The 25,545-nt window shown below is 46.9% G+C and overlaps 1 protein-coding gene across 2 annotated transcripts in view; it reads right to left on the bottom strand.

The window, feature by feature from the left end:
- The window catches only part of asap1a (ArfGAP with SH3 domain, ankyrin repeat and PH domain 1a), a 110,913-nt gene that overhangs the window by 38,983 nt on the left and 46,385 nt on the right, over positions 1–25,545 (bottom strand). For both annotated transcript variants that reach the window (XM_061255916.1, XM_061255917.1), the window contains exons 4-11: positions 20,849–20,921; positions 14,472–14,617; positions 8,218–8,292; positions 7,036–7,085; positions 5,583–5,712; positions 4,509–4,594; positions 894–969; positions 211–297 (exon numbers count right to left, since the gene is read on the bottom strand). In XM_061255916.1, the coding sequence (XP_061111900.1) occupies positions 211–297; positions 894–969; positions 4,509–4,594; positions 5,583–5,712; positions 7,036–7,085; positions 8,218–8,292; positions 14,472–14,617; positions 20,849–20,921 (723 nt within the window). The remainder of the gene's footprint in view (positions 1–210; positions 298–893; positions 970–4,508; positions 4,595–5,582; positions 5,713–7,035; positions 7,086–8,217; positions 8,293–14,471; positions 14,618–20,848; positions 20,922–25,545) is intronic.

Raw genomic sequence — 25,545 nt, 5'->3', positions numbered from 1 at the left:
CTATCCTACAGGACTACCCAACAGGACTACCCTACAGGACTACTCTACAGGACTACCATATAGGACTATCCTACATGACTACTCTACAGGACCACCATATAGGACTATCCTACAGGACTATCCTACATGACTACTCTACAGGTCCACCATACAGGACTACCCTACAGGTCTGAGATCAGTCTGTCCGATGACCCGCCGCACGCTGCCTACCTCTTTCTGGTCCAGCTGCAGGGAGGACTTGATGAGATCCCTCAGGGCTGTCAGCTGCTTCTTCTCCTCGTCCTGCGTCTGTTTTATCTGGGGTCAGAGGTCAGAGGGCAGGGCTCAGGCACCAGCCAGGACATTCCAGCGTCGGGCTGGTCCACGTTTACCTCTGACATTTCTGTCACTTTCAACACATTTTGCGTCAAAGTTACTACACATAATATGATAATAGATAATACGTGTGTGTTACAAAGGGGGACTTTTTAGTAGACCGTGTTGAAAGTAACAGGCGTTGTCCTTAACTTGACATTGGTTTTGAGGGTGTAGCAATGAAAGACAAAGACCTCTTTGTTTTTCCATCTCCTTGAGGTGTGCTGATGGATGCTGTATGCACACAGGTTGTTTTTTTTTTATCGCAACTGACCGTGTATTTTCCACCCTTGTATGTCCAGTACTTCACGTCAGATTAAATTAAATCACCTCCAATGTTTTTTGTCTGAAGTAACAAAAGAATGCAGTGCCAAATTTTAAGAAAATGGTTCTACATCCGCGTGAGTGACTTAGCACTCGTATTATTATCTAGTGTATTACAGTACCACCGGTATATTCACAGTCCACATGAATAAAGTTCAGCGCTGGTCTTCGGTAGCGTCAGATGACAGAGGTCGTCTGAGGTCAGCGGTGCTTACATTGTACAGGTCAGCAGCCAGCTTCTCTATGTACTGCTTCAGCTTGTCCGCAGTCTTCAGGCCATCCTGGAAAAAGCTGAAACAACACACAAAACGTGGAGAAAAATAAGCCATTGGAATGACCCCCCCCCCCACGTTGTGTTAGCTACTACATGTAGCAGAGAGCTCAATATAGACAGGTGTGTTAGCTACTACATGTAGCAGAGAGCTCAGTATAGACAGGTGTATTAGCTGCTACATGTAGCAGAGGGCTCAATACAGGCAGGTGTATTAGCTGCTACATGTAGCAGAGAGCTCAGTATAGACAGGTGTATTAGCTACTACATGTAGCAGAGAGCTCAGTATAGACAGGTGTATTAGCTGCTACATGTAGCAGAGAGCTCAATACAGGCAGGTGTATTAGCTGCTACATATAGCAGAGAGCTCAATACAGGCAGGTGTATTAGCTGCTACATGTAGCAGAGAGCTCAGTATAGACAGGTGTATTAGCTACTACATGTAGCAGAGAGCTCAGTATAGACAGGTGTATTAGCTGCTACATGTAGCAGAGAGCTCAATACAGGCAGGTGTATTAGCTACTACATATAGCAGAGAGCTCAATACAGGCAGGTGTATTAGCTGCTACATATAGCAGAGAGCTCAATACAGGCAGGTGTATTAGCTGCTACATATAGCAGAGAGCTCAATATAGACAGGTGTATTAGCTGCTACATATAGCAGAGAGCTCAATATAGACAGGTGTATTAGCTGCTACATGTAGCGGAGAGCTCTACTGTGTAGACACAAGTGTGCTAGCCGCTACATCTAGCAGCGAACGCGAGGGACATTAGTGTCAGCTGCCCACCGGCCAACATCGTCTCTGCCAAAGCAATATCTCAGAGAAACCAGCGACGGTGACTGAATGGGGAACATTCTCCCAGCACGCTGTCTGCTGCTGCTTTGCTTTCTTAAAATAAACGAACCGGGTGCAGCAGCTCCCAAGCCAAGTTTCCTCAGATTGTGTTTTTCGAGCAGAAAGACGGACGGAGCGATTCACCTCAGGATTTCCCGCAGACCTAATCCACCCGGGCAGCAGGCCGAGACCGAACACAAGAATAATACATCCTTTTAGAAACTATGAATTACAAGAAGTTCTATTTTAAAGGCCTTGATTGGATTGGGCCTTGACCTAATCTAGAAGGAAGACTAGAATCTAGTCTCTGGAAGCATTCGGTCCTGATTACTGCTCTGGGCTGTGCCGTTTCTATGAGTCCAGAGAGAAAGGTTGTCCCTCCTGGCCCAGAAACACCATTTCCGACAGAAACCTGGTTTTATTTGGTCTGCTGTCCCAGCAGGAAACAAGCTCAGCCAGCACAACATCAACTATGAGGCAGGAAAAGGGTGTCAGCAGGGCGGTGAGGCTGTGGACTGTGAGTATGAGTGTATGAGCTTCTTCATAATCCAAACATTATAACGTTATATTCTTTATAGTGTTAATAACGACCTATTTACCTTTAAGCATTACCTTAAATAATTTTCACTCTAATCTCCCAGAGCTCTGACCTCATTGGCAATGCAAATGCAGGTAGATGTTATGCATCTGATTTCACACACTGCAGGACAACAGTATCTGCCTTTAGAGAATTTCCTCAAAACTCCAATTTCTCAGGGCGCACCTGACGCACAGCCTCCACTCAGCAAAGATTATGTTACAACACTGCCACAACATGGCGGAAACATTGTGAGAATGGTTTGTGTTAGCCTGGCCGTCTTTGTGGAGACAGGAACGGGGAGAAACAAGCGCACGTTCAAGGGAAAAGCACCAAACTGAATAGAAAACGGATTGCTCCCATGTTCCTGGAGAGACACTTATTCTTCCTAACCCCTGCCTGCCAAGCAAAAAAAAGTGTCAAAGCTCCATCATCCTGATGGATTTCAAGGGCTTGCAGTAAATCTGTAACACACAGGCCACCGGACCGGCTAAAAGGATCTGCTGTCGGCTTTCTGCTGCTGTGGCAGTCTGCTGCACACCACCTGACTCCGGTGAGCACGACTGATTGGCTGCAGTCTGCTGACACCACCTGACTCTGGTGATGACAGCTGATTGGCTGCAGTTTGCCGACACCACCTGACACCAGGGATCACAGCTGATTGGCTGCAGTCTGTTGCACACCACCTGACTCCAGTGAGCACAGATGATTGGCTGAGACCTGTTTGTGAAGGTTGAAGTATCTTAATCAGCACTCAGGATAAGTTTAAAATGTATTTAAAAAACAACCTACCGGACAAATATAATAATATATGAAAGTGATGACAATTGCCCATACTATGCAGTGCAATTTGATAACACATATTCCTTATATTTTGGGTTCATATATTAACATGTGCAGACTAATGGTATTTTTCCCACTCAAGATAGGATGAGAGTGCATGTGCGTGTATGTTTGTAACTCTCTCTCTCTCTCTCCTCTCTCCTCTCTCCTCTCTCTCTCTCTCTCTCTCTCTAACCCGCAGAGTAGATCATTCATTGCGTGAGCCCCGCTGCGTGAGAGAGAGACTCCCTGCCCGGCAACAGCCAGGGTGACGCGTCACTTTGAGACGCCTCCCTCCTCCCCGCGGACGACACCATCCTGCCCGCTCTACCGCGGGCCTAGGCGTCATCACACATTCCTCTCAAACCAGTCCATCTCACCCTCCTCACGAAGGACTCCCACATCTGCAGAAAAAGCCCTTCCCTCGTGTTATTAATCGGCTCCAGTTAAATATTGATTTAGGACTATGATTAAGGACTATGAATAAGACCCCTGGGGGTTACGGTTCAATATCATGAGGATCGCTTCCGTGGAATTACCCAGCATGCCCTGTTCCCATGCTCCATGATGGGCTTGACATGAGTCTCGATTGGAACCCCAAGCTGACGCCGATTCTCTGAGTTTAAGAGTTGCAGAATGTGACCTTGCGGCGAATTCCGGGAATCTCAGCTGACTTTCCCGAGTTGGGAATATCCACAACACAAAATCCAATGTGGTGTTCTATCCATGAGGCATTTTGTCAGATTAGATTTTCTAAAATCGGTATGATCTCTAAAATGACCGCGGACACAGAAAGGGGCATTCCGCAAGCTACAGGACATGCTTCGGAGGCAAAAACGTCTGGGTGAGGGCGACAGCGGGAAACCGCACAATTGCAGGTTCCTTCATGGCCTTTATATAGCGCCAGCGACCGGCTCAGCACGACGCAGCTGAGAGCGAAACAGCAGCCAGTCTACTCGCCCCGACCCACAGCCGTGCCCACAGCAATCCCAAAAATACCCCCAAGTAATGTTCATGTTCTGTTCTGAGTCTGTTCCCTCAACCCCGCACCTGAGACTTGCCCCTTTCCAGGAAATCAGCAAGCTATACAAAACACTGCCTAACAATGTCACTCAATGTTACCGTACAGCAGAGGCAGAGTATTCATACTGAATGTGAAACCTCTGTGGGCGCAGGTCACACCTGCTACCCTACCCTACCGCCACACCCCGACCCCTCCCCCAACCCCACCACCACCCCCCTGCTTCTCAGGCAAGTGAGGAGCAGATGCAGGAACAGGAAGCAGGACGTGTGTCAGGTGCTGGGCCAGCCCGGGGCTACTCACTTGCACTGTGCGTGGTAATACTTGATCAGGTTCTGGAGAAGGTCCACCCCCTTCTTGGTCTTGATTTCGTTGACTTTGATCAGGTACTGCACGACCAAATACGCAGGACAGGGACAATAAGACACCATTAGTGATCTATGAAAAGTTGAGGCTCACAATATGGAAGCTTTGGGGCCAATAACTGAATGAGCAATGCCAATCCCTGCTGTAAAATTCAGCATCTTTATGACCAGCTTCACCAGGTCACAAAGCTGGTCATAAAGATGCTGAATTTTACAGCAGGGATTGGCATTGCTCATTCAATTATTGGCCCCAAAGCTTTCATATTGTGAGCCTCAACTTTTTACAAAGATGGTCTAGCTGGATTAGAACTGGTCAACCAGCTAGTGCTGGTGGCTTGTCTGAGCTGGCAGCTGGTCAACCAGCTACCAGGTGTTTCAAAACCTAGCTTGAGCTGGGGTTTATTCAGCAGGGATGCCTCCATGTTTTACATAATTGCACAAAATGCAAACTGCAACCAGCCTTCCACGTTTACAGAAGGAGCAGATAAGTGCAGACATCAAGTTATGAAGAAAAAATATCAAATGATCTTTGTACAAATAGAGCAGTTGAGCAGGAAGTTACTATTCTCAGTGCAGCTCTGCTCCACTTTGAGCAGGTGTCAAACTATAATCTTAATGGGTGTCTCGGTGGCGCAGCCTGCAGAGCACTGACCGCATGCTCATTGCGAGCCGCGACGTCGGCGGTTTGAATCCGACCGTCCGACATTTGTCGCATGTCTTGCCCTCTCTCTCGCTCCCATTCTTCCTGTCTCTCTATACTATATACTGTCCAATAAAGCTGAAAAAGGCCTAAAAAATATCTTAAAAAAAAACAAAAACTATAATCTTAATTCTTCCTAGTCTGTGTTCGCACTTTGCTTGCAATCTGCCCATACCCCAACACCAGCTGTAATACAAACAAAAAGCGGCTGTTTCCTGTGACTAATCCCCACATTAAAATGACTTCGCTCATGACTCCATGAGCACTGCATCCTACCTCTGACCCCGCACTGACCTCTGACCCCGCGCTCACCTCGCACATCTGCAGCTGGAAGAGCCGGCGCTCCTTCTCCATCTCCTCGGCGATCTCGGCGCCGGTGATCTCCGTGCGGATCATCCCGTGCTGCTTAGCGTGCTCCCGCTTCTCCTTCTCGATCTTCGTGCTGGAATCGTCCGGAAAACCCCGGAATTAGGGGGGGTGGGGCACTCTCAGCAGCACAGGGCGTTCCCGGGAACACCGACAGCTTCATTCATACTGAATAACTCATATAGTGGCGGAGTTCACCGTTTACAATTCTAGTCTCATTTTCCGGAGGTAGTAAGAAATGTATTGCCTACCTGTGCGCTTTTCACTCACTTTAATGAAAAATAAAGGGGCTGACACTTCATCGTTTATCTGTTACACTACTGAAAATGAGTTCCGTGCTCATGCCAATCTCAATAAGAGAAGAGCAAATATGTGTCCTGCAGATAAGAGCTGAACTGTTAGCACTGTGCTTTTGAGCCTGTTTGTGAATGACCCGTCCAAATCATACAGTATGCTAACCATAATCCAAATAAAACACAGCACAGAGCCAAATAATTTAGAAACAATTTTCATCTTAAAAAAAAGAAGAAAATGTATCCCCCAATGTAGAGTCAAACCAGGGGAACTACAGTCCTCCCATGCACTTAGCTGCAAGCCATGGTTCACACAGAGCTTCGAGGAGAAGGACGTGTCACTGATGACAGACCTGTGGGGTCACGGCACCCCCCTGTGGGAATGTTGGGCGGCTATTAACCCCCTGCAGAGGTTTTTCAGAATGTTTTTTTATTTTTATTTTATTTTATTTTATTTTATTCTCAGTCAGTGTTCTAGAACTCAACTGCTTTCAATCACCAGCAGTGATTGTGACATCAGCATTAGAATGTTCAGTTAAAAACACTCTAATTACATACATTCTAACACCTTAACAAGTTAAACCCCTCCCACCCAGATGGGTCAAGGTTGATTCTGTTTGGCTATTGCTTTAGGCCAGTAATCAATCAATCATAGCCATGGCCTGCCAGACATTAACAACTGAATTCCTCCAGCTACCCTCTTTGTAATCAAGAGGTGTAAAGTTCAGGGGTCAAAAAAAGTCCTGCCATGTGTTTCTTCCCCCCATGAACACAGCCAGCTGATTCTACTAATTAGTTCTCCCTCCTGGCTCGGAACAACAAAATGTTTTTTTTCCACCTCTGTAATACATTCAGTCACGCAAACACAAACAACGGCCCATCTTAGCATACAAAATGCGTCCTCAGCAGCCTAATATCTTTGAACCTTATTTTTTGCACGATGCATGTGAGATGGTGTGAGAGAAGCTGAATATGGTGTGAGATCAAGTGCTGCCGATAGCATGTAGCCCCCAGCGTATGGAAATGGCACCGTACAACCTGCTGCTGAGAGACAAAGCCACAGTTTCCACCCAACGCCCACTCACTCAGACACGTCCAACACTTACAACTTGGCTTCGTAGTCCTTCCACGCCTTATCGAACGGCTTCTTGATATCCTGAGGATGGGGTAAAACCCGGGAATTAGCAAATGGCAGAGGAATACACAACTAATGTATTTTATCGAAAGTTGCTTCCATAAAAAAAATAATCTATTGGTTTAATTTGCAATGATGTATTGCTGCTTTCTAACCAAGTCTGCTGATGACTCCAGGAATGACAGATTTTGCATTCAAACCATATTCTTCATTTGTTTAGTCATTTTTTTCCCCAAGAAATTGGCTAACTATGGCAAATGCATTACACACACATACTTACGCAGTAGAGGTGTTTGACATTAAACCCATTTAAAAACTAGTGTTCTAGCCCAAATAGGAAGTTAAATCAATAGCCAATTAAAAAACAAATTCCCCGGCTTCTAACACCATAAGAATAATATTGAGCTAGTGGCAAATATAAATGATGCGTGTGTTTAAGCAAGTAAAACCCTCAGTGTTATCGTACAATAAGGCATAAGGAAGCTGAGATTTCATTTTCTTTACATCTTTCCCCATAGTAATTATGCTTCGTCATTCTCAGGTAGGCACAGTGTTTAGCAGGGGGGTATATGTTGTATTAGGTATTTATATTCTGCTCAGCTTACAATGGCATTCATTCTATATGACGGTATATTAAGGCCCCCACCACATGAATATTTATCATTAATTATTTTCTATACTTTCTTATTACAGGCTTTTCTAAAGAATATAATTACGGTAATACCACAGCCTATTAATTTGCAAATACATTTTTCCCCAGCCATCCCACTGCCGCTCACACAAAACCCAAAAAATATGAAAAAAACATTTTTTTCAGAAGATACTGCAGAATTGACGAGCGAGTGCCCCAGTGTGAGCACTACTTAAAGGGCATGTCACTCACGGACAGGAAACACGCTAAATTGATTGGCCGTACGGGGAATAACAAGGGCCTCGGCCGGCCAATCAAGAGGCTGGCCCACATCAACGAGGAGGAAACTTGCTAACTCGCAGACTTGGATTAAAGGCTGCTTCTCTGACATTTACATTTGTGAGTCCTTCAAACATTTTTCAGTGAGTGGGTATATGTGTGTATGTCAAAGCTAGCCGTTCCATCTGAGGGGGGCAGGGGCTGATGATCTGGCAAACGGGGTTAGAGGACCCCTGATCTTACCCCCTTCACTCCCTTGAGGTCCCCCTTCAGCAGCGAGTCCAGGGTGAAGATCACATTGTGGCTGAGGCTCTGGAGCTGTGGACAGGGTGTGGGTCAGTCAGATGTGGCAGTGAACTCCACTACAGGGACAGGCCGCATTAACCCAGGACAGGCCACATTAACCCAGGACAGACCCCGTAACCCAGGACAAACCCCATTAACCCGGGACAGACCCTGTAACCTGGGACAGGCCACATTACCCAGGACAGACCACATTAACCCAGGACAGACCCCGTAACCCAGGACAAACCCCATTAACCTGGGACAGACCCTGTAACCCAGGACAGACCACATTAACCCAGAACAGGCTGCATTAACCAGGACAGACCATATTAACCCAGGACAGGCTGCATTAACCCAGGACGAACCCCATTAACCCAGGACAGACCACATTAACCCAGGACAGGCTGCATTAACCCAGGACGAACCCCATTAACCCAGGACAGACCACATTAACCCAGGACAGACCCTGTAACTTGGGACAGGCCACATTAACCCAGGACAGACCCTGTAACCTGGGACAGGCTGCATTAACCCGGGACAGACCCTGTAACCTGGGACAGGCCACATTAACCCTGGACAGACCACATTAACCCGAGACAGACAGCATTAACCCGGGACAGACTGCATTAACCTGGGACAGACCGCATTAACCTGGGACAGACTGCATTAACCCGGGACAGACCACATTAACCCGAGACAGACAGCATTAACCCGGGGCAGACTGCATTAACCCGGGACAGACAGCATTAACCCAGGACAGACCGCATTAACCTGGGACAGACTGCATTAACCCGGGACAGACAGCATTAACCCGGGACAGACCGCATTAACCCGGGACAGACCGCATTAACCCGGGACAGACCGCTAAGGAGGAAGTGATGTCAATGCCCCTGATTGCCGCACACCAGTGCAGCTTGGAGGTTTTAGTCTGTCTCAATCACGGTAAAATACTCTCAATACTCAAACATATCACAGAACCGTGGTCCTGGAGATCTACCATCTTGTAGATTTTCACTTCAACCTGAATGTGGCACAACTGGTTCATCCGATTAGAAGCTCAATGAGCTTCAACCAGCTGTTGTAAGAGGTGTGCTTTGTTAGGGTTGGAGTGAAAACCCGCAGAGTGGTAGGTCTCCAGGAACATGGTTGGGTAGCCCTGTTTTAAAAGTACAGCCAACCTGCAGCCAGACAGTATCAAGACTTCCCAACCCAACCCCCTCAAAGGAAAGACTATCCCACCAATAGAGGAACAACTAATCCCAGTGATAATCACACAGTGAAAACCAAAATCCAAGAGTTAGCAGGTAGAAAATGTCCTCAAACTTGTGTGCTGTGCATTTGCAGAATTCCCAGCCTGTGTTGCGTCTAGGTCTGCTCTGCCAGGCCTGCTGATAACTGTGAACGTTGCTCACAGTGTTTTACCTCCTGACGCGCTGACGTGCCATCACACCTGCCAGGAATGCCACATTTCAGCTGAAAACACGCGCCTCCTCACCTGTCAGAATGCCATCTAATGTGAGCACTAGGGGCTACACCCACCTGAACATCAGCAGACTGCTCATCACTCACACACACACACACTCACACACACACTGCTCATCTGATTCACACACACACACACACACACACACATACAGCTCATCTGATTCACACACACACACACACACACACACACACACATACACACACACACACACATACAGCTCATCTGATTCACACACACACACACATACACACACACACACACACACACACACACACACACACACACATACAGCTCATCTGAGTCACACACACACACACACACACACACACACACATACAGCTCATCTGAGTCACACACACACACACACACACACACACACATACAGCTCATCTGATTCACACACACACATACAGCTCATCTGATTCACACACACACACACACACATACAGCTCATCTGATTCACACACACACACACACACATACACACACACACATACAGCTCATCTGAGTCATACACACACACACACACACACACACACACATACAGCTCATCTGAGTCACACACACACACACACACACACATACAGCTCATCTGATTCACACACACACATACAGCTCATCTGATTCACACACACACACACACACACACATACAGCTCATCTGATTCACACACACACACACACACATACAGCTCATCTGATTCACACACACACACACACACACACACATACAGCTCATCTGATTCACACACACACACACACATACACACACACACACACACACACACACACACACAGCTCATCTGATTCACACACACACACACACACACACACAACTCATCTGATTCACACACACTCTGCTCACGGGAACACTCTGTAAAGCTGTAATGAATCTGCACTGAACTCAACTAATGAATCAGGGGAAAACTCACAGGCTCAACAAAAAAGGAATATTGTGTGTACATTGCTGCTATAATACAGAAATACTATTTACAATGCAATTGTACTACAGCACTGGGGTGGTACAGTGCTTTTCCCAGGAAGAAGGGCAGTAAGTATGGTGCGTGTGCACCCTGCGATGGATTGGTGACCTGTCCAGGGTGCATTTCTGCCTCTCCCATTATTAGAGTTATTATTCTTTTTATTTATTTTCTATGCATTTATTCTTAGAATCCCTGGCCCTGAGACTTCCTGATTACCACAGAGAGGGAAATCCCACAATCCCCTCCTGCAGAGGCTGCCCGGTGATAACCCACTCTGTCACCAATAGCAACACATCCTGTGGGACTTCCCGCTACAGGGGCGTTCGTCGCCCACATCAGCGCTTTGGGGGCCAGAGGGCGGTAAAGGTCACTACCTCAGTAAAGGTCAGTTCCCCTCTGTCACGCCAGCGAACGTGGCCATGAATCGGCCCTAAACCACTCAATCCAGCCCTGAACTGAACCTATGATACTGAAACGGGGCGGCCTGTAGCGTAGTGGTTAAGGTAAATGACTGGGACACGCAAGATCGGTGGTTCTAATCCCGGTGTAGCCACAATAAGATCCGCACAGCCGTTGGGCCCTTGAGCAAGGCCCTTAACCCTGCATTGCTCCAGGGGGGGATTGCCTCCTGCTTAGTCTAATCAACTGTACATCGCTCTTGATAAGAGCGTCTGCCAAAATGGCAATAATAATGTAATGTAATGAAACTAGCCCTAAACCGACTCTATGCTACTGAAACTAGCCTTGAACTGACCCTATGCTACTGAAACTAGCCGTGAACCGAACCTATGCTATTGAAACTAGCTTTGAATCTGCCCTAAGCCACTCAATCTAAATACACTTGAATCTGCCCTATGCCACTTAATATACAATTGAATCGGCCCTACACCACTGAATCTAGCCCTATGCCACAAGCCCAAGGCCAAATGCGGGTCTAGCCCTGAACTGGCACTATACCACTGAATCTGGCCCTGAATTGACCCTACCCCTGAATCAGCCCTCTACTCACTGACCGAGGCAGCTCAAGCAGTGGCCTCAGGTCAGCTCCACACTGAGTGCTGATGACTAACAGGGCGAAGTGGGATCAGTCTTTGGATGGGAGGAGAGCAGTGCAGAAATGTAAAGAGGCCACGAGAAACTCCTTACTTAGCTGCCCCGACTTCTGGGAATATCAAATAGAGATACAATTTCAAAAACTTGGCCTCAATTTTATGAAGTGAAAAAATAGTAGTAAAAACCCGAATTGAAGACTTCATTGACTGCAATTGCCACAGAATAATAATTTGCCACAGAATACTCTAGAAAAGCATTAGTTGACTGAACTTATTTGACTGATTAAAAGTCCTTAAATGAATATGGAACGTTAATTATTTGAAACATGAAAGTGTTCCTGACACAATATTGCATTAAGAGAGTACACCACAGCTCATTAGACTCTGGCAGTGTCAAATGAAAAACAATTACAAGCCCTTTATTCTTCATGAATTGCAATTGAGTTTGGAGCGAACTAACTTATGTAAGGCACATCGATCCCCACAATGACGGGGTTAATGTGAACAGAGTTACGAGGAGAAGCAGAGAGAGAAGACATGCTTACAATGCTATGCTAGATATGCTAACGATGTCAGCCGCAGTGCTTCAGTGGAGGCCCAAGCTTATCCCCGTAGGATATCCAGCAGAAACTTCTGCTGGGTAACTTCCAGATCCCTTCCAAATTCCACAACGTTCCTCCATTCGCCCCTATTCCAGTACTGGAGCGGCAGCAATTGGGGGAAACTAAAAAGTGAACTACGACTGCCCGGGTCTTGTAGGAAGGTGTGTAATCTTCGGTTCAGCAGTCACGTTAAAAGTTTTAAAGCGGCCCGCTGAAGGAAAACGTTTCACAAGGGGAGACGGGGCGTAATATTTCTTCTCCTCACCCAGGGCTCAGTTTGACCGCGGAAGGGCCCAGGGCTCAGACAGCGGGCTGGGCTTCCCAAATTATCGGCCGGGGAGGGAAGGCTCTGCGTCACTTGGGCCGAATACGGCCTAATAGCCCGTAATGAGTTGCTTTACTGCTGCCGCTATGAAAGAAAGATCGATCTCCGGCTGGCTAGCGCGGACAGCTGGCCGCACCGCTGTGCTAAATCTAGGCAGAAGAACCGCTGGCGTTCCCTCTCCGTCCTCCTGTCTGTTTTTTTTTACGAAATCATCACACCGGGGTGTCGGCCAGCTTCGCTTCACACCCGCAATTTGGGGAAGAAAAAAACCAAAAAAAACCTTCCGCAGACGACCTAAACACTGGTATGCTGCAACCGCGGGGTCAAAATAACATCTTCCTCCGCGAGAAGGGTCCACTGCATATTTCTCACCAGTTGATGAGATGCAGGCTGTCAAAATAAGAGCGCGCTTTCCATTTCTCAAAGGTCATTCCTGCCACGGTGTCTATAAGGCACTTCCTGCGTGCCTGTCACCACAAACACAGGCTTCATTCTTTACCCCACTTAACTGTGGCGTGTCTAACTATAGATGATGCGTACGAGAGAGAGAGAGAGAGAGAGAGAGAGAAAGAGGGAGGGAGAAGCTTCCTGTTTTCAGCTAAGGATTGCTTTTAGCGAGAGCTGCCTCCACCCTAGACCGGCCGTGTAGCCGTCGACCGTGCAGCGAGCTCTCAGAAAGCCAGCCTCTCTGTGGCGTCCCCCACTGCAGCCCGACAGTGACTGATAAGGTTTTCAGCCCAGGGGAAGAAGGACCACATCGCTCACTCGCTCACTGCCAGCACACAGGCAGTCACGGGCAGGTGGTAGGGAGCTCGGCTACCCCTGTGGGTCTGTGGGTGTGAATTTATGACAAAATGCCATCATCTTTGTCAAAGGCAAAGAGTCACATGAAGAGACAGTAGAGGAAGGAATCAATAGTATATCCGGGGCCTCAAACAACATTTTTAAGGATTATTTCATCCCACATGCAATTTCCCTGATGAATTATTAACCCCAGGGAATACCTCCCACGAGTTCCCAAATGCTACACACACACACACACACACACACACACACACATACACACACACATATACACACACACACACACACACACACTCACACACAAGACACAGCACTGACTTGGCTCAGAGTGAGGATCACACAGCAGAGGTTTTGCTCCCCGGAGTCACGACTAAACCAGGCCGGGCCAGAAAGCCTGTTCCTGTCTGACACCAATGAGGTGCCACCGTTTGACCGCGCTCACTATCTTCCAAACAGCTTCATATGAATGTTTTCCACAGTTCTGTGTTGTTACGTATACTTCTTTTCCCACTCCCGAACCGCTAAGTGGCATTTCCCAGGGATCCAAAGGCTATTGACCTTCATGTAACACTTCAGTTAGACAGAGCGGCCAAGATGGGAATTAAACACCTTACTTCCACTCTGTTCGAAACCACTTCTCCATCCTAAACCGCTACGCAATTCTGAACCACTACTGTATTCTGTACTTGTGCTAGCGCACCATTCAAAACCACCGCCACATTAGAAACCAACTCTCCATTCTTGGCCAACACTGCATTTCAGACTTCCCCCTCCAACACGAACCCCAGGTCAAAAGCAAACCACTTCTCCATCACAGCCCACTACTCTCCATTCCAGTTCACTTCTCTGTTCCAAACATCTGGCTACTAAAACCAAACAGGGGTGGGGGTGGGGGTGGGGAATTGTTCAGTCGTCACAAGAGCGCGTGCTGGAAACGGCCAGCAGGAGGCGCTGGTCTCACCAGGTTCTTGAGGAGCGAGGACAGCTCCTTGGTGAGCGTGGAGAACTTGACGAAGGCGGTGCCCAGGTCGGGGTTGTCCCGGGTGATGAAGTTGCCGCCGAACTTGTCCAGCGCTTGTGCGTAGTTCTCCTCATTCTGCACGTGCTCTGGAGATAAGAGGGGAAATCCGGGCGGGAAGGGGGGTGAGTGAGGAGCGAATAACACAGCACGCACACGTGTTTCAGACCTGTGGAGCGAGCACCCTTTCCTTTCAAGGACTACAGACCATGGTACATGCCCACATTCCAGACCGGCACACAGGACCATAAAAATGTTACAAATATTTACACTGAACAATGAACACATTCACCTGCATTGTGTTCCCTTTATGTTCCCTGGGCTTTGACTGCTTTGGTTCAGATTTGTATTTACAGACAGTGCATACTATAGTCTTATCAAGCAGTCCAATTCCATTTTTAACCCAGCTTATCCTTTCAGTCTAGAAATATCTCATTTGAATCTTCCATTTCAACATCTGTCGTAATGTTAAGCTAATTCCTACACAGCATAGCAGTGGAAGAGCCATCCCTTAAAACAATTCAAACAGAGGCTTTATGATCGACCATCCCCGCAACCAACCACAGTGCAGGCCACACTAAGAGTCAGCCATCCACACCCTCCAAAAATGTTAGGGCGGTGTGGTTTCACACACGCTGCCAGTGGCTGCATTGGGAGAAAGGGCGAGGAATAGGATGACCAAGACCGCAGCAGTCCAACCATAACCATTACGGTTCTTATTGTTTTCACAGTCACGTAGAGCTCAGACCAGAGACTAGCATCGTTCACCGGAGGACATGCCCTGGAGGAAACTCTTTCACCACTGCTAAAACTGCTTGGGTTTGATTCTACAACCTTCGTTTGTCCCTTTTCCTCGGCCGAGTGACATTGTTTGGTCACCCTTCCTCTTAAGAGAGAAAAATAAAACGGCAACACACAAACGTGTCAATGCCCACTGTGACCAGCAGAGGGCTCACTTTCTATAGCACGAGCTGCTACTGGAGCCCACTGTGGTGTTTATGGTGCCAATTCAGTAGCGTCAAGCAAATAATCACCAAACTGTCACAAAATTAGAAAAGCACAATGACATGCTAAGCACCATTAGCGTCTGTCTACAAAATGTCTCCGCCTGTTGATTCGGCCACTGGCTAACGGGTGGCTGAGAATCACGCTGATGAGAGAGCGCTACCCCTGTAAAAAGAAACAAAGTGAAATGTACTGCAGGTTATGCGAGGTTACATTACTGACTCACATGACCGCTTCGGTCAAATGAGGCAAACAGTGAAAGATTCCATCACCTCATGCAAAGAGTAGCAGAAACAAAAATGACATTACATACAATATCAGTTTATGTTAGTAAATGGTACAAAAAATGAAGTCCATCAAAGCAAAGGGACATTGCAGATGTGGGCTGTCTGCTTTGGTTAGAGGGCAGAATGCATGGGTGCCCCCCCATGCAGTAACAGACATGACTGCCTGATCACAACACCCCAGTCCCAGCATAATAACAGAGGACAAATACATGTTCCCCAGGCGACGGCTGTCTTTGCTACTTTTAGTCATGTATCTAAGGTTTTGCCAAAAATTATGTCGACGGACATTTTCTCTCCCCCGACACCAACACACCTAGCTGGCTACTTTTCTGGGGACTCATACATTTGGGGAACCCCCCCACAGATATCATCAGATATCCCTCTGCAGTGAGATGAACCCAGCCCTACAGGACTGGAGGAGTCTATATTTAGACTACATCACAAGAATATCCTCAGGGCTGAGACAATGGCACAGCCTTGTAGCTCGACACCAGAGAGGACAATCTTCTACAGTCATGAACCGCTCAACAGAACTGAACTGGAGAACACCCACAAATCACAACGACCCAACCACTCTCTTACAAATTTGTTTCCGACTTCCCATTTTCTCTCAATCTGGTTGCCAATTGTACCCTGTTTATTTCAATCGACCATGTTAGTTGAGACAGTGAAAACATGAATCCCAAAGGCATTAATGTTTGTACAAGGGCACTTCAATGTCACCGCTTCGTCAATTATTTTACGACACGAAGGAGGTCGACGCGCCTTCTTCGAGCCGCAACGTCTCGCGCACCGGCCCGTGATTCCGGGACGATCAGGGTGCTTTCGTACGCGGTGATCCTCCATGCCGAGTCCCCCTCCCCCCACCCTCAGACTGGCAGCCCAGTCACGCCGCTCCCTCACACCCGGCTTTGGCAGGACCGGCGTTTGGTGACGCCTCTGCCGTGCGCCACCGCGGCACTTGACCCGACCATTCTCAAAGATAACGGAGAGAGTAAAAAGTCCCAACGCCCACTCAGGAAAGCCTATAATCCCCAAACAGGACCACACACCCTTCCCCCACCCCCCAACCCCCTGCGACCAACCATAGCGCAGGCCACACCCACACACCAGCGCCTCCGGCTATATGTGTACACACAGGGGTCATAGGTCATCTTCAGCCTGGACCTCCTCATTCCCATAATCCCTGATGTAGACAGCGCTGCAGCATGTCACTAATTCACAACAATAAGGAGGGGGGGGGGAGACGCTGGGCTTCATTGTAGTTTTTTTTTTTTTTTTCCCAAGGAGAATATGTGCTCCTAAGTAGAACACCAATGCAATTAGTAGTTTTCCAGTTAGCACACATCGCTTTTCAAATGCTCAAAAAACGGGAGCACTGTAGAGTCCTGGAATGCCCTCTAGAACGCACCGTTGTCTCCTCCGGGTCAAAGGAGGTAAGCAAATAACGATGTTCACACTGAACACAAAGGGCTGGCGCTACTGGACAGCTAATCACCACAACAGCCAGGTGTACTGAAGATGTGCAGGCGGGGAGAGGTTGCTCTTTCAGGTGATTCATAACGGTCACACTGCAGCCGTGGAGGATATAAGCAGACTACAGTCTACAGGCCCAGACAGGCTGCAGTGACAAGCCAATAAAGTAGGATTCTTCCATCATCCCGATTAATGGAGACTGTTACTGGAACCGAACACACTGAAGTGCACTACTCAAGCTTTGAAAGTTACCAATACAGCCAGCGTGGGTGATAGGCTCTCTGACTCTAAATAATAAAAAATGAATTGTGCTGAATTTAACTGTATCAATATGTATGGCCAATTCTCCTTGTATTTTGTGCTAGCTTTTCTTTCTTCGCATTACTATTACTTTAATGTAGTTTATTGCTTATTTAGCAGGGCCCATGCACAATTCAAATAAAACTGCACCAGAGTTAGCCTCAAGTTAATTATATATGCAGGCCCAGGGCAGAAAGCACAATGAAATGCACTGTAACACTGACCCATTGTCCTATGCCCTGGAGGAGGAGGTGCGGGCACTGGCCTGTGAGCTTGTGGTAAATATTATTGTCCCAGTCTCAAGAATAATATGATATAATAATATATCATTTTGTCCTCCGGCCCAGGAATTTCATCCAGCAGTGATGGACCTGTATGAAAGTCATTTTTCCTCCATGCCGAGAATTCAGACCATGGTTTTCTGGAAGCTTCTCCACTCACATTTACTGTGTGTTCAAAGCTGCAGCTCATAGAGCTATTTACTGATATTATATATACTGTTGTTGTCATTCACAAGCACTGATTTTATTTGAAGAAAGAGGATGTTACTGGAATGACAGTGAAGAGAAAGCTTTGGGATGAGGCCGACTTGGACAATGGATTACTGACACAATTAGCACACTTGCTAATGAAGCAAAATACATTTTGAAGCCAATGATCAGTTTCAAGCAGGGCTGCCCACCCCGCTTCCTGGACATCTACCTTCCTGTACCCTTTTCACTCCAACCCTAGTTTGGCACTCCTTATTCGACTGATTAGCAGCTCAATAAGATCTCTAGCTGTTGGATGATTTGTGCTTTGTTAGAGTGAAAACCCCCAGGATAGTACATTTCCAGGAACAGGGTTGGGCAGCACTGCTCTAGCTGTTGAATGAGGTGTGCTTTGTTAAGGTTGGAGTGAAAACCTCCAGGATAGTAGATCTCCAGGAACAGGGCCGGGCAGCCCTGCTCTAGCCGTTGAATGAGGTGTGCTTTGTTAGGATTGGAGTGGAAACCTAAAGGACGGTAGATCTCCAGGAACAGGGCCGGGCAGGTCTGCTCTAAAGCCTCTGCCTTATCTGCTTCAATCCCATAAGCTGCAAATGGCTCACAACAGCCTTGGCACGTCACGCATAGCGATTCACCAGGTACAGTGGTTTTTATGGCGTTTTAATAGAGCCGTATTTCTTCCCCGGGCTTTTCTTAACCTTGGTTAGTGACACATCCCTCGGCAGCACGCGGGGAGAGAAACAAACACGCAGAATCCGTCGCTCGGAGCGATTCAACTCTAGCTGAAATCACCCTGGGGTTTGTCATCGCCGCTACAACTCCCCCGCAATTCACGAGCCACGTCTCGCCGTAAAACAACTGCACCCCGCGCTCGAAAAGGGGGGGGGGGGGGGGGAGACGTAATGTGTAATTCCTTCTGGAAGCCGGAGTCAGCGGCGCACGGTCCATTATACGCCCACGTCGGTTTTAATGAGAACGCCGCTTTGTTTGCCGCCGAAAACAAATGGCGTGTGTTCTCGCAAAGGCGAGGGGAAACCAGCGCAGCCTAATGAAAACATTCGCCGCTCGCCCGCCGGTACGGACCGCAGCTCGACGCCAGCTGGCGTGCAGCTTTTCCATTAAGTCGTGTTCGCTATTGTGGTACGGCGAGGCTAATTCCCACAGCGGACCGGCTCCAGGTGCTACTAACCAAAACGTGTGGCTGGTGGCTTTCGGACTACGGCAGAGCGTCCTAGGGACGTGACCTATGGGCCCAAGACACTGTAGAGGGAGGACAAACAGGAACACAGGCAAGAAAGAGCCTCTCCCACCCCCCCCCCCCACCAGATACACAGCGAGGTATTACACTCCTTACACAGAAAACACAACACACACCCCGAGGAAATGTAAAGTTAGCTACATAGGAGTAAATTATTGGGAAATACGAGGCATCTTCCTGTATTTTATATTTGGTCCAAAATGGCCGACAGTTGCCTTTGATTACGGTTTGAAATTTACATCTCATTGAGACTGAAATAAAAAATTTCCTGGAGGAAGTCCATTTATGTTGGGAAACGAGCACCAGGGAAAGTTCTGGAACAAACTGAGCAAATGGCCCTGACAAGGAAGATTTCGTTTTCTCACCAGTTCAGCACAGCTAATTGTGCCTCGCGGCTAACTGCAGTGATACGTGCACCCCGGGCAAGAAGGCCCCACAGCTGGAGAGAGTGCCCTCCTTCAGCCTTCTCATCCACAGGTTTAGCACAGGCTATTCCCCACGTCACTGTAGGGAGCTACGCTGATCAAAGCAGGGGCTTATCTCACCGACAACAACTGGCGGCCTTTTGGCACTCGGGTAAGATCCTTCTATGGACTCTTAGGAAAGGCTTGGATAATCAAAGGCTTGTTTTGGATAATCAAAGGCAAAATATAAAACAGTAAACTTCTATTTGGGTTGTCAACGGATATGCCGCGAGGCAACAACTCCAATCCCCTTACTCCCACTCTCCCAGCTACATAACACCAACCATTCTAACAATGTTGCTGCAATGTAGTGGCAATGTTATGGCACATTCTGAGTTTGTTAGCTGGGTTTCAGTTGGAATCAGTGGAAGGCTGTGTTTGGAGGCCCGGTATCGGTACCCTAAAGCGGACTCCCACTTCAATAAACCCATATATAATAAAGTCCTGGGTGCCTATGACTTGTGCACAGTACTGTATATAATAAAGTCTAGGGTGCCTATGGCTTGTGCACAGTACTGTATACAATAAAGTCTAGGGTGCCTATGACTTGTGCACAGTACTGTATATAATAAAGTCCTGGGTGCCTATGACTTGTGCACAGTACTGTATATAATAAAGTCTAGGGTGCCTATGACTTGTGCACAGTACTGTATATAATAAAGTCTAGGGTGCCTATGACTTGTGCACAGTACTGTATATAATAAAGTCTAGGGTGCCTATGACTTGTGCACAGTACTGTATATAATAACGTCTAGGGTGCCTATGGCTTGTGCACAGTACTGTATATAATAAAGTCCTGGGTGCCTATGGCTTGTGCACATTACTGTATATAATAAATTCCTGGGTGCCTATGACTTGTGCACAGTACTGTATATAATAACGTCTAGGGTGCCTATGACTTGTGCACAGTACTGTATATAATAACGTCTAGGGTGCCTATGACTTGTGCACAGTACTGTATATTAGCGGTGAGATCGGTTCCTGTGAGAAGGGGGCTTTAGGGCGTTTCATCGCAGGCCCGTTGGACGGGCCGGGTCCATACCTTGTCCCGAGTTGTAGATGGCTTTGACGCTCTTCTTCACCTTCTGGAGCGCAGTTCGATCCTGGTCCAGAGCCTGGGGAGACAGGGAGAAAGGGGAGGGAGGGGGATTAGACCATTTGGTGTCTGAATGTTCAAAGAGAATTTGCATAGACCTGCCGCCCCAATTAATGCAGGGGTAGGCAGGGCTCGTTCTGGAAGAGGAACAAAAAAAAACATTTCAGCTTTCTGTTCCATCCCAGCTAACTGCACAGTGTGATAATTGATTAAGTGTCTGGAGTAGAATGAGATACAGAGCCACTCCAGCTCATAGTCAACTGCATTAATTAAGCCTAAAAATTAAGCCAATTATGTATTTAGAGGTTCACATTTCTGGCACACAGCAGGGCCACAGCTGCCCACACAAGCTCAGCTGCATTTTACTTAATAATCAGAAATAAACTCCCAACCGACTGCCGGTTTTTGTACAGACACATTCTGAAGCACTAACTATCGTCTGCTTGGTTCAGAACTGAAAGAGAAACAAAAAGTCGTGCATTACTTTCACGCATTTAGGGTTGAATCCACCTTAAAAACCACTGTACCCTAGCTGTAATGTATATGGCCTGACTGGAAATATACATCATTGCAAACTTCACAGATTATACTGGAACAAACCGCTCAATAGCCATTCAACAGGGCAGCAGAAACGGCTGACACTGATGGAAGATAACCAAATGCTGACGTAAAGTTGTTCTTAAATTGCTCCTCGGTCCGAACGTCTCAGATTTCACCCTCCTTGCTTTAAAAAGGAGAAAGCAAAACCTCCGGCAGAGCAGCAGCGTACTTAATCAGCAGCAATCGGTCTCAAAGCATTAGCGTGAGCTATAGTCAATCGATGTCCGCATTAGAAGTTGCAGGCTACACAGCAGCTGAATGGGCTTTGTGTTAGAGAGCCAAATGTAGTAATTGCTCTGGTAAAATGGCGTAATTACACAACTGGATAGTACAGTAATGGGGAATCTGCACACTGTCTTAAGCCTGATGGATGCACCACAATTCCCCTCGAGGAAGAATTCATGCCGTCAGCAGCACAGTGTGATCACACTGACGGCTATCAACCTTCTAGAAGAACCGTATCGATACCGTTACAAACCGTACACCTTTTTTTGGAATGTGTATTTTTTTATTTTTTTAAACCAGTCTATTAAATCTTCAGAAAGGTCTTGGTTTAAGTAATTTAATCAGACGGCTTAGCGCAAGACTGAAACAAAAAACTGCACGTCCACAACAACCGTTTTCCGATAAGACTGGAGACACCCTTATCCAATGAGACAAGCACTTTTACATAGGCTACTATCCACTGATACAGGTAAACATATTACAGAGGCAATGAGCACCTCAAAGGTCAAAGGTAGAACAATATTGGCTCACCTGGGATTGGAACACATAACCTCAGTTATAAACTTGGTTCCTTAAGAAACACATTAATAAACCAGTAATCCCTGATTACTATTCCTGATTAGCTAAACATGGATTAGCTTTCCATTTTCAGCTTTAAATACATTTTATGAGAGAGAGAGAGAGAGAGAGAGAGAAAGAGAAAGATACATTTCACTTTTTTAGTTTTATTGCAGAACAAGAAAGAATAAAAAACAGGAACAGCACCACAAAGTTCCTGTTTGCCAATAAAGGAGGAAGGAGATAGAGATAATTTCTTCACCGACTTCATAACTTCAGCAGTTATAATCATTTAGCCTCTGTAAACTACGACACAGACAACTGTTCAAACACGCAATGAAACCGCTGATATTCACTTAACTCCGAGGTCTTTTATGAAATGTTTTGCTTGTGCAAACAGAAAGCAAGGCACCTCTTGCCCTGCTGTGATGTGTGTGGGAACAGTTTAACTGCAGAAAACTCACAAAGTGCTTCAGCCTAAACAGGGAACGCTTCGATTGCTCGCTCAATACACCAATTACGGCTAACCAGCAAAAAGGAAACATGAGAAATGTGCAAACAGCAAATACTCATGGCTATCATAATCTCATATTTTTTTAAAACATTAAATAAATATTGGCCATTCACACATTATGCAACCTACTTCAAATAGAGTAACAGTACACTACATTACTGCTGTGAACTTCCATTCCTGTCAAGTTATTTGTAAATGTTACAAATAAATATTCTATTGTAAAATATACTGAAATAAACACATTGCAACACTTCATAATATATTCGGAAATAAAGTAATTACATCATATTATTATTATTATTACTATATTATACTATTTTCCACATAGGTTCGCATATTTGTACTATATTGCAGTATATTCCATTCCCATAAGGGTTGGACTACATTTCCCTGCATTCCCAAGTCCAGATCCAGGAAGTCACACCCACAGGGCCCCTGCTCTTGTGTCAACACAGGAATCCAGTGACACCTTCTTTATGTGACGGGCATCGGGGTCGCCTTTGAAGCCTGGGGTTCAGGTTAACGTGGCAGATTCTTCCTGGTCACACAGCTGCGTGATTGGCCCTGACCTCAGTGATGTCATTCAAACTCCCCCAAAGGACCCCGTGACCTCTCCAGACCAGGGGGGAGAGGCCTCGCTCCAGGGACAGAGGCGAGGGGGTCATCAGGTCTGAGGACGCCAGCCTGCTGTGTACTGGTGTCGGCCGGGTTATGATATTGAATATCGCCGTTACAACCCCGTTGTCCCTAGTTGCAAAATGTTCATAAGTTGGCTTAGTTCATGGCAGGACTTTTACTTTCTGACCCCTGCACTTTTCACCTCTGGGTCACGGGGTTGCACACTGACGGCATTGCAGCAGAGTTCACCAGTTCACTGGACTAAAATCATGTACGTGTCAAGTCATGACACAATACAATGGAAGACCTGCACTTCTGTAAGTGCAAATTTCAACAACTTTCCACAGCCTCACTGGGGGGCGGGGGGTTTAAATAAAAGTGTGAGAACAAAAGGAAACCCCAAGTTCCGGACCTCAGAAAGGATACTGCCACAATACTGCAGTCACCTTCTGTACAGGTACGCAACAAGCCAGACTGCACTTCCGCAGATCCTTCAGCCTCATATGCACGTCATTTCGGCAGCAGAGGCACAGGGGGAATCAAAGGGAGAGAGGCACTGGCTCTGTGACGGAGGAGGTAACAGATCTCCATCAGATCAGCAGAGTCTTACACTCCTACGGTAGACCCGGCTACTCGGGTGCGAAGGGCCTCGCGGTGATTCATCAAAAGCCTCGACTGCGGACGACCCCCTGAAGACGTGGGAGCGCTGTCGACAGGCCGCTTGCGTGGACCAGCGCGACCAACACCGCAAAACAATAACGACAGCCAGCGCTCACATCACTGTGAGTACCACAAGAGTGCAGTCACTGGTCTTCACCTGCCCAGAAGCTAAGTTATGGAAGTGCCGTTCCACCTTTTTCGAGGCATACTCTTCACTGAAATTACATACACCAATAATTTAATTTCCATATTCACCATATTCACTGACCGTCTGGGGAAAAAATGGGTTCAAGCAATCAAGCGTTCAGCAACATTTCCACTATAATTTTATTCTGAATCACGCCACTCAGAAGACTGCTGATGATAAGCTTTGAGAGCCAGGCCACCGTACTGAACACATTGAAATACGACCCCCTGTCCCAAATCGAACCAGGATGGAATCTGTTCCTATTCTGCAATTTAAGACCGATGTCCCCCCCCCCCCCCCCCCCGACTTTTTATAGCCATTCAGGCAGCAGTGCTCCAAACAAGTTGTGCACAAATCAAAGAGGACATTCTCAAAACAAAATGGACCTTCAGAAGTCAAAAGGGACCAACTTGTAGTTGTAATGAAAGTTTTACCATACTGTTTCTGTATTAGATTGTGAGGTTCACTGGGAAGGCCTTCCAGGAACCGCCCCCGCCTCCCGCTAAATTCAGCGACGGCAACCCGCAGAAAGGCCCGACATCCGCCCCTCTATCGGACACTTCTCCAAGCCCCTCCAGGCCATCTCCTCGAAGGAAATGGGTTCCAGGCGATGGCCGGCGACCAACAGAAACCTCAGCTAGCTCCGGTCCTCATCCCGTTGTTCCAGAGGGAGAAAATGAAAACGGGATGTTGCCTTGAGGCACTCTGAGGAAAAGCTGCTACCGGTCTTGTAGCGCTATGAGGAAAACACAATTCTCTGACATTTTACTTTTAGCCTAATTGTTTTCCACTCAAGCATTTAAGCGATTAAAAATCATTAGCTTAAACATTTATAGGCCTACGTTTGAGCACATTTTTAAAATCACCTGTAAAAGTACATGGCTCAGTCTTCCAATGCATTTTTTCATGTCATTAAAGTAAAAATGGAAATTTATGGACTCATCATGGCAAATATTATGGCGCATGTCCCCCAAAATATGATATAATAATATAATAATAATATAATATAATCTCTTTTACAGAAAGAGCATAGATAGATACTGATAAAAGACATGCAAATGTGAAGAAAAAGCCCTTCAGAGATTAGCCGCATAGTGCAGGAAGAGAAAAGGGAACGCTGAAATCCTGGTTGAGCTACTCCCCGCTGGGTAAACTGTCTGTAACGGTGTTTACAACACACTGCACACAGAAAGCCCGAAAGCATGCCCCCCTGGAGAACGATGGCTGACTGCACCCCATAACCACTGACCTTTATAAAGTGCATTACTGCCTATCTTCTAT

The sequence above is a fragment of the Conger conger genome, chromosome 9, assembly GCF_963514075.1.
Source record: "Conger conger chromosome 9, fConCon1.1, whole genome shotgun sequence".
Lineage (NCBI taxonomy): Eukaryota > Metazoa > Chordata > Actinopteri > Anguilliformes > Congridae > Conger > Conger conger.
This window is presented reverse-complemented; position numbering and strand designations above follow the sequence as displayed.